Below are 12,323 nucleotides of genomic sequence, written 5' to 3' on the forward strand. Positions count from 1 at the left end.
AGTACTCCACCTCCACCTTGCTGGCGTCTGAGTCGGACTGGAGCTCTCTGCCCTTTACCAATCCAGCCACGGGCCCATCCATCTGGCCCATCAAGACTCACTCTCATTTCATCAGTCCATAAAACCTTAGAAAAATCAGTCTTGAGATATTTCTTGGCCCAGTCTTGACGATTCAGCTTGTGTGTCTTGTTCAGTGGTGGTCGTCTTTCAGCCTTTCTTACCTTGGCCATATCTCTGAGTATTGCACACCTTGTGCTTTTGGGCACTCCAGTGATGTTGCAGCTCTGAAATATGGCCAAACTGGTGGCAAGTGGCATCTTGGCAGCTGCACGCTTGACTTTTCTCAGTTCATGGGCAGTTATTTTGCGCCTTGGTTTTTCCACACGCTTCTTGCGACCCTGTTGACTATTTTGAATGAAACGCTTGATTGTTCGATGATCACGCTTCAGAAGCTTTGCAATTTTAAGAGTGCTGCATCCCTCTGCAAGATATCTCACTATTTTTGACTTTTCTGAGCCTGTCAAGTCCTTCTTTTGACCCATTTTGCCAAAGGAAAGGAAGTTGCCTAATAATTATGCACACCTAATATAGGGTGTTGATGTCATTAGACCACACCCCTTCTCATTACAGAGATGCACATCACCTAATATGCTTAATTGGTAGTAGGCTTTCGAGCCTATACAGCTTGGAGTAAGACAACATGCATAAAGAGGATGATGTGGTCAAAATACTCATTTGCCTAATAATTCTGCACTCCCTGTATCTATCTATCTATCTACAGATAGAAAAGTTAGTTATCTTTTTAATTCTTTACTTAGAGTGTTAACCGTCAAGTTTAGCTCAGCTGCATCTGTATCTCAGTATCTATCTATCTACCTAATATCTATCTATCTATCTATCTATCTATCTAATATATATCTTATATCTATCTATCTATCTATCTATCTATCTATCTACCTACCTTATGTCAATGTATCTATCTGTCATGTCTAAAAATCATATCTGTACGTCATTCATTTATATGTCTGAAGAACGAAGAGTATGATATTTGAGAGCCGGGCTCTTCCTTTTCTATGCCTCATTTTATAGGATAGATTGTTACAATGTCTATTATATTATTCTATTTAGTTAATCAGATGTTTCTTTTAGGTAAACAAAGCGTTTTCCAATAGTTTTAGCCAATGAGGACAATTCCAGTGAACACTGTGGTATATACAGTATTCCGGCTCAGTTCTATAAAATCATATATTTGGCTGGTTTTATTTTTGCATTTCACATTCCCCTTAATGCTAGCAATTTTGCAAAGAAGAAACCTCACCCATAATGCTATGTGCTGTTAAATCCAGCCAAGTGAAAACAATAACAGGGAAATGTGTCTTTCCACCTAGTGATCGCTCCTCGGAATCGCTCAGTTACGGCACTCGCTGCCTACAATATCCTCTCTATATAAAATATTCTCAATATTCCTCAAAATGACCCGCAACATCTGTGCTACAATTCAATGTATATTTATGATTTTTTTATTACCTAAACCATCAAGGAGCCTAGGGATTATATTCATTTTTACTATGCTATTTTAAAAGATATTAGCTAACGCACCCTTGTTATATTGCCTGCATGTTTTTGTAATAAAAAGGACATTTAAAATTGGAATCAGCATAAGACAGACAGGCTTTTGGAAGCAGACAAATTCATAGCTAAAGGGGTTGTATGAGATTCAAAGGACATAGTTTATTTTTTCCACAAGCAACATCACTCTTGTTCATGGGTCTGTAGCTCAGCTTTATTCATTAAGAGCTGAGCTTCAATTCCCGACACAGCCCAAGGATAAGGTCTCATGCACATGGCTGTTGCCGGCCATAGCCCGGATTGTGGCCCGCAAACAGTGGGTTCGCAAAATGTGGGCACCAGTCGTGTGCTCACTGCATCACGGATGCAGACCCATACACTTCAACTTGTTCTATTTTTTGCGGTGCGGACAAAGCACAGACCCATTCAAGTTGAATGTGCCTGGATTCGTCGAAGCAGCCGCACGGATAGTGTCCGTGCGTTGGGGACAGCAAATTGCGGTCCCCAATGCACTGAACGGCCGAGCAAAGGCTCGTGTGCATGAGGCATAAAAGAGGCGCTGTTTCTGCAAGAAAGCAACTTTGTTTCTCTAAATTCATGCAACAGCTTTAAAGCAACTGTATTTTAAAGAGTAACTAAACTTTTTGGTAAAATGTCCCATATGCCCTAAAAACACTTTTTGTAATATACTTTATTAATACATTTTGAATTTTTAATAGCGTTTTCCCTCCCTAAAGTGCACCTTTCCCTGTGCGCTTAAAATGTACTTTAATTTACATAATAGAGGCCTGCATTGATCTTTTCTGAGGGGCCTTCTTTGTTTTTGTATGTTACAAAGATCCTTGGGGGTGGGACTTCTATGTGTGTCAAGTTTTAAACTAAAGGAGAATGTATTTAAAGAAGGGGGTCACACATTCAGACCTGAGATTTTCTGATGAAAATCACATTTTTTTAATCGAAAATTGCCCACACTCCAAGGACATGGGGGAGATTTATCAAAACTGGTGTAATGGAAAATTGGCTTATTTGTTCATAGCAACCATTCAGATTCCACCTTTCATTTTTCAAACCCCCTTAACACCAGTTTTGATGAATTTGAAAACCAACCCTATTATTAGATTCACACACTGAATGTGTGAAAAATTGGCAATTCTTTTTATGACTTTATTATATTAAAACATGTCAGTTTAAAGAAGTAAAAATATTATATTCTAATTACATTGCTTTACCATATCTTTCCTTCCATACCTGTATAACATAAATCCATAAAATAATATTTAAACAGTAAGAGTGCATTCATCTATATAATGATAAGACATGGGAGATATACAATGCATATATGATTAGGTATAATACATCTTCTGGTTTCTTATTTTTAGAGTTATATACATAACCTATATATTTTCTCAGACGTTTCTTCCATTAAGATAATTCTTCAAACTCAGAGCCACTTCACAGCTCATTAAATCAATGGACTGAAGTGTCCTTCCAATAGTGACATATTATCCTGCACATGGATCACTCACTTGGAAGAGGCAGCATCTCGACTGCAGAGTAGTTGGTAATTTTAGACATATCTAGTTCCACCCTGTGATATTCAAAGATTGTTCTCCTGCGAACATCTGGAAAAATATGACATGGAAAATGTCAGAATAGCAAAAACTCTGATTAATATTTTTTTCCAGAAAATGTACAGTACAAGTTATTTGAGCTGGAGCTCCAATGATCTCCAGAATGAAGTGATGCTTTCACTGAGACGTTGCTGCAATTCTCGGTCATTTCGACAAATGGGCCACCTCTTCATTAAGAATGGAGAACATGAGGTCTTCATTGCTGAGTTTGCAGGTAGACCTCACTGCTGGAATTCTACCAATACTATTTATTGCATTATTTTCTGTCTTCATTAAGCTGTTCATACTGGCTGGTTTACATATGGTTCAGTTCATTCATATGCATAAACTCATCCTGGATCAAGCATAGGCTCAGTGGGACAGGTGGCTTCAGCAGACTCAAAGAAAATCATGCACTCAGTGCACACAATTTTTTTCTTCCAGTCTGCATGACAAATGTTCATTTGGTGGAGGGTCCACCATGATTCCTTGTCTTTAGAGATGATGAGCTCTCACCTTCTATAATTCACACTTAGGTAAATGAGCTACCTCTCCACCAACAATAGGAATAGGTCCATCTGGTTCTTGGGTCTGTTAGGAATCCATAGCAATCAGCATTGGATTGTGGCTCCTTGGGCCCACTAGAGGAAATTATTCTGATGTCTACCATATAGAACATGTGATGGTCCACTATTGTTTGCATTGTACAATTTGTTTTCATTATTGTATACATATGATATATCATAATCTAAAAGGTTAAAACAATCCTAGTGGCAAGTAATTGGCTCTAAAGTCAACTCCAAAGAGGTTTGTTTTCTACTGGATCTTTGGGGTCCATTACAGTGTCAGAATCTGTGTCCACTGGAGGATTTTCTGATCCTTTCACTTTTTTTACATCAGTAAAAAAAAAAATATGTGGTTACTTGATCCACAACCAAAATGCCATTTGGAAGTCTATAAAATATGTTACATCAGCGGACTCCTACTACTACTCCCAGTCTTTCCTTTAATACCACTCCCCTCCGCCCCTTCCACGGCTGCTTCTAATTGCTTATCAGCTTTTGCTATAACACTGTGCTGCTGACCTCACTTCCTCTCCTCTACAATTAAAGTTCTCTGTTGCTTTGCTGTCTGCCCGTGTGCCGACCTTGCCTGTCTACCATTGCGACCCTCTGCTGTCTGCCCTGACCTCAGGCCTGTTTCATGAATTTGCACAAACTCTGCCTACCCTGATCATGGCCTGTTACTAAATACATGTTTTGGTTGTTCTTTGGTTCCTTGCACCAGTGTCTCTATGTGTTAGCTGTCAACCACATCAGGACTACTCCAGAAGTGAGCAATCTAGGGGATCCCTGCAGTGAAGTCCAGATCCCTGTATAATGGTTAAAGTACAGTGAATACTAGGGCGCCACCAGGATAACATCCTTAGGTTTAGCCCAAAGTCAAACAAGTTGGTTGACACAGTGGTTCCACACCCAGTGCCATGACAAAATACCTTGTTCTTGTCTATCTATGAGCCTTCGTAGGTACTGAGCAGAACCAGATGGGATCGCATAACATAATTCTCTCTAGACCTGTCACCCTAGAAAGGTGTGGCATTTATGGTAGTTCCATCGGGGATCTGGTTTTTGATGGCTAGAATAGTGTATTCTGCAGTACTATTATTGTTGTCAAAACACCAATATATAGGTAATCATTTTAAAAACGATCTTATAAGAATGAAGGTTGTGAAACTGACTTTAGGTGCCCATACATTTTTAGTAGGACCAGCTGGCAATCCAATATGTACTAGGTGTTCATTCAACATTCATTTGGCAGATGTCATGGAGAAAAAGGGTAAATCCTTTGTTCACAATAGGGAATGAGCCACTGACAGAGGTGTCTGGCATGGACTTACTCACCTCTCCCTACTGAGAAGACATTGACACTTGGCTGAAACTAGTGGGTATGGTGGGTGGGGAGCCGAGACCAATGACTGTTTGGTCAATAGCCATTGAAGGTCTATTGCCACCTTTGGTGAGAAATGCAAATGTAGCCAAGCTAAAATTAACTCCGATAACACGTGTCACAGTGTTATCTCAGTTATCCAGTGACAAAAGCCGATGAAATCCATTGAAAAGTCAGTCAAGTTTAGCTCTGTTGCATCTGTATATCAACTAAGCTCAGACTAATGTTTGTTTCTGTTCCTTTCTCCATAATGCTCAAACACAGTATATTAATATATTTAGAATGAATGGCCATTTATTTATTGGAATGAGCCATAAGCATCACATAAATCTATCCTGCCCAATGAACAGCTATAGGAGTAGTGGATATTTTTTACCATCCAGTCCAATTCTGGAAGAGCGACTTCACGTTCTTCAAGGTCAAAAAAAGAACTTTATTTTGGTACCTTAATGATCAGAACTGAACTGATGCAAACCCGTCATCTCAATGCTTCTAGAACATTTGGATTCTATGGGTAGATTCACATGGAGATTTTTGGAGGAGGTTTTGAGGAAGATGGATTTGAAAGGAATAAGAAATATTAATGAAAGACTTATACTTCTCCTTCCTTCTGGATACACTTCTGACTTTGGCTGAAGAACCTACAGGAAAATCTGCCTCAAAACCTCCTCCAAAAACTCCATGTGAACCCACCCTAAAAATTCAGCCCCCCCACTACCCCAGGTGGTTCCAAGTTAAAAATAAAATTCAAGTAAATGGGCCCACATCCACAAACAGCGTGCACTCAGTCGGTACCCGTGCACTGTGGACCACTATTTGCGATCCACAGCACAGGCATGAGGCACAAATGCTCATGTGCATGAGCCCTAACTGATTCTTGCTGTTTTGCACCACTGTCAAAATCTCTGGTTGAGATCTACCTTCTGATAGATTATTATATTCTTCCATCTTTTTGACTAGACATCACTATTAACAAATGTCTTTTTGGAATAAAGTATATTAAAGTATATTAAAGTACGGTGCTATATTTCATCCCAAGCTAAATGGATAAGCTAATGAATTTGCCAAAGGAAGATACATAACTTGAGAGCAAAGCTGTTAACAGGACCAATTATGGTACACGTCATTTATAATACTGGTGCTATTGCTACCTCTGGCATCCCTCTATAGCAGGGATCAGAAACCTTCGGCACTCCAGCTGTTGTGAGACTACAATTCCCAGCATGCTCCATTCATTTCTATGTGAATTCTTAGAAGAGCAAAGCAAGTATGCATGCTGGGAGTTGCAGTTTCACAACAGCTGGAGTGCCGGAGGATGCCTACTCCTGCCCTATAGCTACACCCCTGCCCACAGGGTAACTGCTTTCCTGTTTTACCTGCAATATTGGTTAAAATACTGCCAAAACAAGGAAATAATATAACAACATACAAAATAAAGTTGAGCGAAATTCTTTCATTAGAACATCTTACATTTCTTTTTATATAGCTTTGCTGCCCATTGAATATGAAATATAAAGGAGTAAACAAAGTTAAAAGTGGTGTCTTTTCGGGACCATGCATTTTCCCAATTCTGTCAGGTTTCTTTCATAATGGTTACTTATACTTCTTTGAACTTCAAATACTATTCAGTTCATGAAAACATATGCCAACTGTGAGCTAATGTCTTCTACTGAAGTATGTTTTTTATTTTCATTTTGTTAGATAATATGGTATAAAGCTAGTGATGTGTATGAGTAACACTTATGTGTATATGGCCAGATTTGACATCTAATGGTGTACAACACCACCACCACCACCACCACCAGGAAAGCTACTCCTATTCAAGTGAATGGAAGTAGTGCTGCAGTAATCAGCTCAGTCCGCTACACAGTGGATGAAGCTACGTATGTCACTCCAGCGCTGGAGTCACTACACAACAGCTGATCGGTGTGGAAGTTGTAAGGATAGACCATCTTAATATACAAATCCTGGAGAACCCTTTTAAGACAGTGAAAGTACGGTCATATGTGGTGTATATGCTGCAGATTTTCTGCTACAACGTAATTAAAACCAAATAATCCTCAACATTTAGAATAGCAGCAAAGTTGATGAGATCTTAGAAAAATCTCCACCATGCAAATTTATCACAGATTTTGCTGTGAATCTGCTGCAAATTCCACGGCGGAGTTTCCGCAAAAAAACTCTAACTGTGGACATACTATAGTATCTCCCCCATTGTTGTAATGTACTAAAAAACATAACATACTTTAAAAAAGTCATCATTTCTGTACAGAGGAGGCTCCTCTGGAACATAAAGTGCCATAAAGTATCATGAGGATGGTCTTCGTAGAATTACTGCACTCGCCAAAATGATCACATCTGCTCTACATTACATAATTACTGATCTTCCACTTCATTACAAAAACTGGCAAAAAGGAAAAATCTAAAGAAAATGAATCTATCTACAATAATCTGGAATATTCATCATTGAATCTTGAATATTACATACTTACTAGGAATCTGTTGAATCTTATGGACCACAACAAAAGCATCTGAGAGGCCAACTTTCACAGGATGATTGGTAGAGCTTATCTCCATTACAGGTACTGGTATCTGAAAGAGAAGGAATTATAATTGTATAAGGGGTAAATTATATTTAGAGATGAGCAAATTTTTCAAAAGTTTGATTCGGCTGATTCGCCGAACTTTACAAAAAAATTACTTTGTGACTAATTACTTTGTCACGAAGCGTATTTTTTTGTAAGTAGTGGGTGCAATGACACAGCGAGCTGCGATAGTGCCGCCCCTCATCATTGTACCCCTCAGTTGCATCGTTCATATATGATCGCGTGAGTGTAAAAACGGTGTGAAATTAACACAAAAAAATATATTAAATCAAACTTACCGCGTCTATTTGCTCGTGTTGGGCCGGCCGCCGCCATCTTGCTTAAAGATGTGGTGGGAAATCTCGGGATTTCGGCTGAGCTTTTCAATCAAGATGGCGGCTGGCGGCCCGTCGCGGGCAAATGGAGGAGGTAAGAATGATTTTTTTTCTTTTTTATACTATTTCAGGTCAAATCAATTTGTTTATATGAAGCATGAGGAAATTCGGCTTCGAGGCAAATTAAATTTATCCTGAAATTCGGATCTATCAATCAATGCAAAAACATTACTACAGTAGTCTCCAACCTTTGTTAGATCATTAGCCAAGTAGCAGATGGTGTTGAGTCACGGTGCATGGAAAAAGTGAAGAATCCTATAAAGTATATGGCCGAGTAATATGGCTTTTACTCTAATGTTAACAGCCAATAACATGTTTTTATGCTATAGCAATGCCATGGCATCCGTTGTGCACAAAGCTTTCTAGAGTGGCCAACCTATAAGGGCACGAAAAGCAATATGTATGTCCAGAACGAGGGTTCCCCTGGTGTTGTGACCATTGGGGGCAGAGAGGTGTCCACACATGCACTTTGGTCTCCATTCATTTCTATGGGAGTTCTAATCTTTGGAGGTGGCTAAAGATAAAGGGCCACCTCTCATTCGTAGTGAAAGCAACACCAGAGGGGTTGGAGGATGTGCTGTAAATAGGCAAAGTTGAGCCTCACAGATATCCTATGGGTATGCCATAAATGTCTACAATGGGAGTCCCCTTTTAAATGACCCCTATATTTCATTTTCTCAATATTGTTTGCTTTGCTGATGAAAAACATTCTTAGTAGTCACTCCTAAGATACCACAGCATGTATACAGCTCTATTTCATACTTGATCTGAAGATTGGGGACACGGAAAAGTGAATAGTTTATATTCAGCAAACAAAAGTTTATCAATGGAAAAGGCCATGCATTAACTTTCAGAAAGCTGGTGCTGAAATCTCTAAAACAAAAATTCTATTTGACCTTGACGGGGATCTGATTAAAGGTAAATAACGGCAAAATAGATTAGGAAAAGAGAAAATGACTCAATTAAAATGTATCCCACAGCCTTTCGGGAACTCAGGCGATTTTCTGACACATGTACACTAGAGCTTTGGGAACAGAAGTGAAAATGTAAAAAAAAAAAAAAAAAAAAAGAGTCTGTTTCTAGTGCCTCTCTCTCATATACAGTCACAATTGTTCATCAAGCTTTTAAGACTTTCCCTCCAAGGCCAATGCATTTACCAGATCACAGCAACAAACTTAAAAACATCTTGTGGGTGGAATGACCTTGTAAGTGTCTTTGTAACAAACGTTGACAATAAGATATCTTATAATTGAAAAGTTAGTTTCCAATCAAGATTACAGGGAAAGAAAAATGGAAGATGCTTTCTTCTGTGAAAGGTACAAGAAAAAAAATAACTCTATAGGACTTGGTCTTTCATGCCCAAACAATCCATAGTCTCTCACAGATTTTGCTTTCAGCACAAGTTATAGTAAATACAAACCGGATTCCAAAAAAGTTGGGACACTAAACAAATTGTGAATAAAAACTGAATGCAATGATGTGGAGATGGCAAATGTCAATATTTTATTTGTAATAGAACGTAGATGACAGTTCAAACGTTTAATCCGAGTAAATTTATCATTTTAAAGGAAAAATACGTTGATTCCAATTTTCACGGTGTCAACAAATCCCAAAAAAGTTGGGACAAGTAGCAATAAGAGGCTGGAAAAAGTAAATTTGAGCATAACGAAGAGCTGGAATACCAATTAACACTAATTAGGTTAATTGGCAACATGATTGGGTATAAAAAGAGCTTCTCAGAGTGGCAGTGTCTCTCAGAAGCCAAGATGGGTAGAGGATCACCAATTTCCACAATGTTGCGCAGAAAGATAGTGGAGCAATATCAGAAAGGTGTTACCCAGCGAAAAATTGCAAAGACTTTGCATCTATCATCATCAACTGTGCATAACATCATCCGAAGATTCAGAGAATCTGGAACAATCTCTGTGCGTAAGGGTCAAGGCCGTAAAACCATACTGGATGCCCGTGATCTCCGGGCCCTTAAACAACACTGCACTACAAACAGGAATGCTACTGTAAAGGAAATCACAGAATGGGCTCAGGAATACTTCCAGAAACCATTGTCAGTGAACACAATCCACCGTGCCATCCGCCATTGCCAGCTGAAACTCTACAGTGCAAAGAAGAAGCCATTTCTAAACAAGAGCCACAAGCTCAGGCGTTTTCACTGGGCCAGGGATCATTTAAAATGGAGTGTGGCAAAATGGAAGACTGTTCTGTGGTCAGACGAGTCACGATTCGAAGTTCTTTTTGGAAATCTGGGACGCCATGTCATCCGGACCAAAGAGGACAAGGACAACCCAAGTTGTTATCAACGCTCAGTTCAGAAGCCTGCATCTCTGATGGTATGAGGTTGCATGAGTGCGTGTGGCATGGGCAGCTTGCATGTCTGGAAAGGCACCATCAATGCAGAAAAATTTATTCAGGTTCTAGAACAACATATGCTCCCATCCAGACGTCATCTCTTTCAGGGAAGACCCTGCATTTTTCAACAAGATAATGCCAGACCACATTCTGCATCAATCACAACATCATGGCTGCGTAGGAGAAGGATCCGGGTACTGAAATGGCCAGTCTGCAGTCCAGATCTTTCACCTATAGAGAACATTTGGCGCATCATAAAGAGGAAGGTGCAACAAAGAAGGCCCAAGACGATTGAACAGTTAGAGGCCTGTATTAGACAAGAATGGGAGAGCATTCCTATTTCTAAACTTGAGAAACTTGTCTCCTCGGTCCCCAGACGTCTGAGTGTTGTAAGAAGAAGGGGAGATGCCACACAGTGGTGAAAATGGCCTTGTCCCAACTTTTTGGGGATTTGTTGACACCATGAAATTCTGATTCAACATATTTTTCCCTTAAAATGGTACATTTTCTCAGTTTAAACTTTTGTTCCATGATTTATGTTCTATTCTGAATAAAATATTAGAAGTTGGCACCTCCACATCATTGCATTCAGTTTTTATTCACGATTTGTATAGTGTCCCAACTTTTTTGGAATTCGGTTTGTATAAAAATATTATGAAATTTAAAGGGGTATTATGACAAATGAATCCCTATTCACAGGACAGGGCATAACTATTTGTTCACTGGGGGTCCAACCACTGGGACTCCCACTTATCACGAGAAAGGTAACTTGTACCCTTTGAGGCCCCCTGAAAAGAACTGAGGTTGGGCATGCACACTGCCATTCCATTCATCTCTATCGGAGTTCCGGAAATAGCTGAGTAGTCGTGTGTCTCTGCGAACTCCTGTAGAGATTAATGAAGTGGCAGAAATGGCAGCGTCCATGCCCAAACCGCTGCTTCATCCATTTTGGGGGGCCCCAAGGTATATGGGGTTCTCTTGCTTAGTGGGTCCTAACAGTAGGACTTCCATAGATCTAATAGGGGATAACCTCTCACAACCGGAATACCACTATGAGGTGAATGTACGCCTTATAACACTATGCCATGGAAGCCTTATGTGCTGATTGAATTCTTAAAGACGCACTCCCACAAAATTTGTTATTCTCTGACTTGTTAAAAAGGTACATGATTTAAACTGTAGTGAAGGTGATCTTCTTACCACAGAGTGTATTTGTGAGTTATAACCTCCCTTCTGATCCTCAGCTGTGTCATGACTTTCCAAGTAACACAGCAGCCTCAATGTTGGTCTCATAGGAATGAACAGTGAAGTAACTGACTTCCTGCCATGTGTCAGTTGGAAATCAGAGTGCTGGTCACATGACATAGCTGAGGATCTGAAGGGAGGTTATAACTTACAAATACTAATACTGGTAAGAAGATTGCCTTCCCTACAGTCTACACCATGTACCTTTCTAACAGGTCAGAGAATAAAATAAAAAAAATTGTGGGACTATTCTTTAATAAAGAATATTCTTAATAGAGAGAGCAACAGGGAGAACTTTTATGAATAGAATATGTACATGAACCTTTTTAGAAAACCCTTGACTAAATTAACCCCTTAACTTTAAAAGTGGAAAACCCCTCCCTTAAATGTCACTTTTTTATTGTAGATTTTAAATTCATGTGTGAAGTAAATATAGTTGGCACACAACCCAGGTGTCTGAAGTACATTTTTAACCCCTTAGTGACATACTTAATTCTGGCCTTTCACACAATTTATTTAATAGAGAATGGTGTAATTTGTACATTGCTAAATAACTTCATTTAAAAATGCTGCCTGCATCCACCTGAAAGAAGTTGTAATGTCATAGC

At 39.3% G+C, this 12,323-nt stretch overlaps 1 protein-coding gene across 1 annotated transcript in view; it reads right to left on the bottom strand.

Annotated features, from left to right (window-relative positions):
- The window catches only part of PLXDC2 (plexin domain containing 2), a 308,331-nt gene that overhangs the window by 132,554 nt on the left and 163,454 nt on the right, over positions 1 to 12,323 (bottom strand). The window contains exons 6-7 of the mRNA XM_040434447.1: positions 7,619 to 7,718; positions 3,096 to 3,191 (exon numbers count right to left, since the gene is read on the bottom strand). Of these exons, the coding sequence (XP_040290381.1) occupies positions 3,096 to 3,191; positions 7,619 to 7,718 (196 nt within the window). The remainder of the gene's footprint in view (positions 1 to 3,095; positions 3,192 to 7,618; positions 7,719 to 12,323) is intronic.

This window comes from Bufo bufo, chromosome 5, assembly GCF_905171765.1.
Source record: "Bufo bufo chromosome 5, aBufBuf1.1, whole genome shotgun sequence".
Classification (NCBI taxonomy): Eukaryota; Metazoa; Chordata; class Amphibia; order Anura; family Bufonidae; genus Bufo; species Bufo bufo.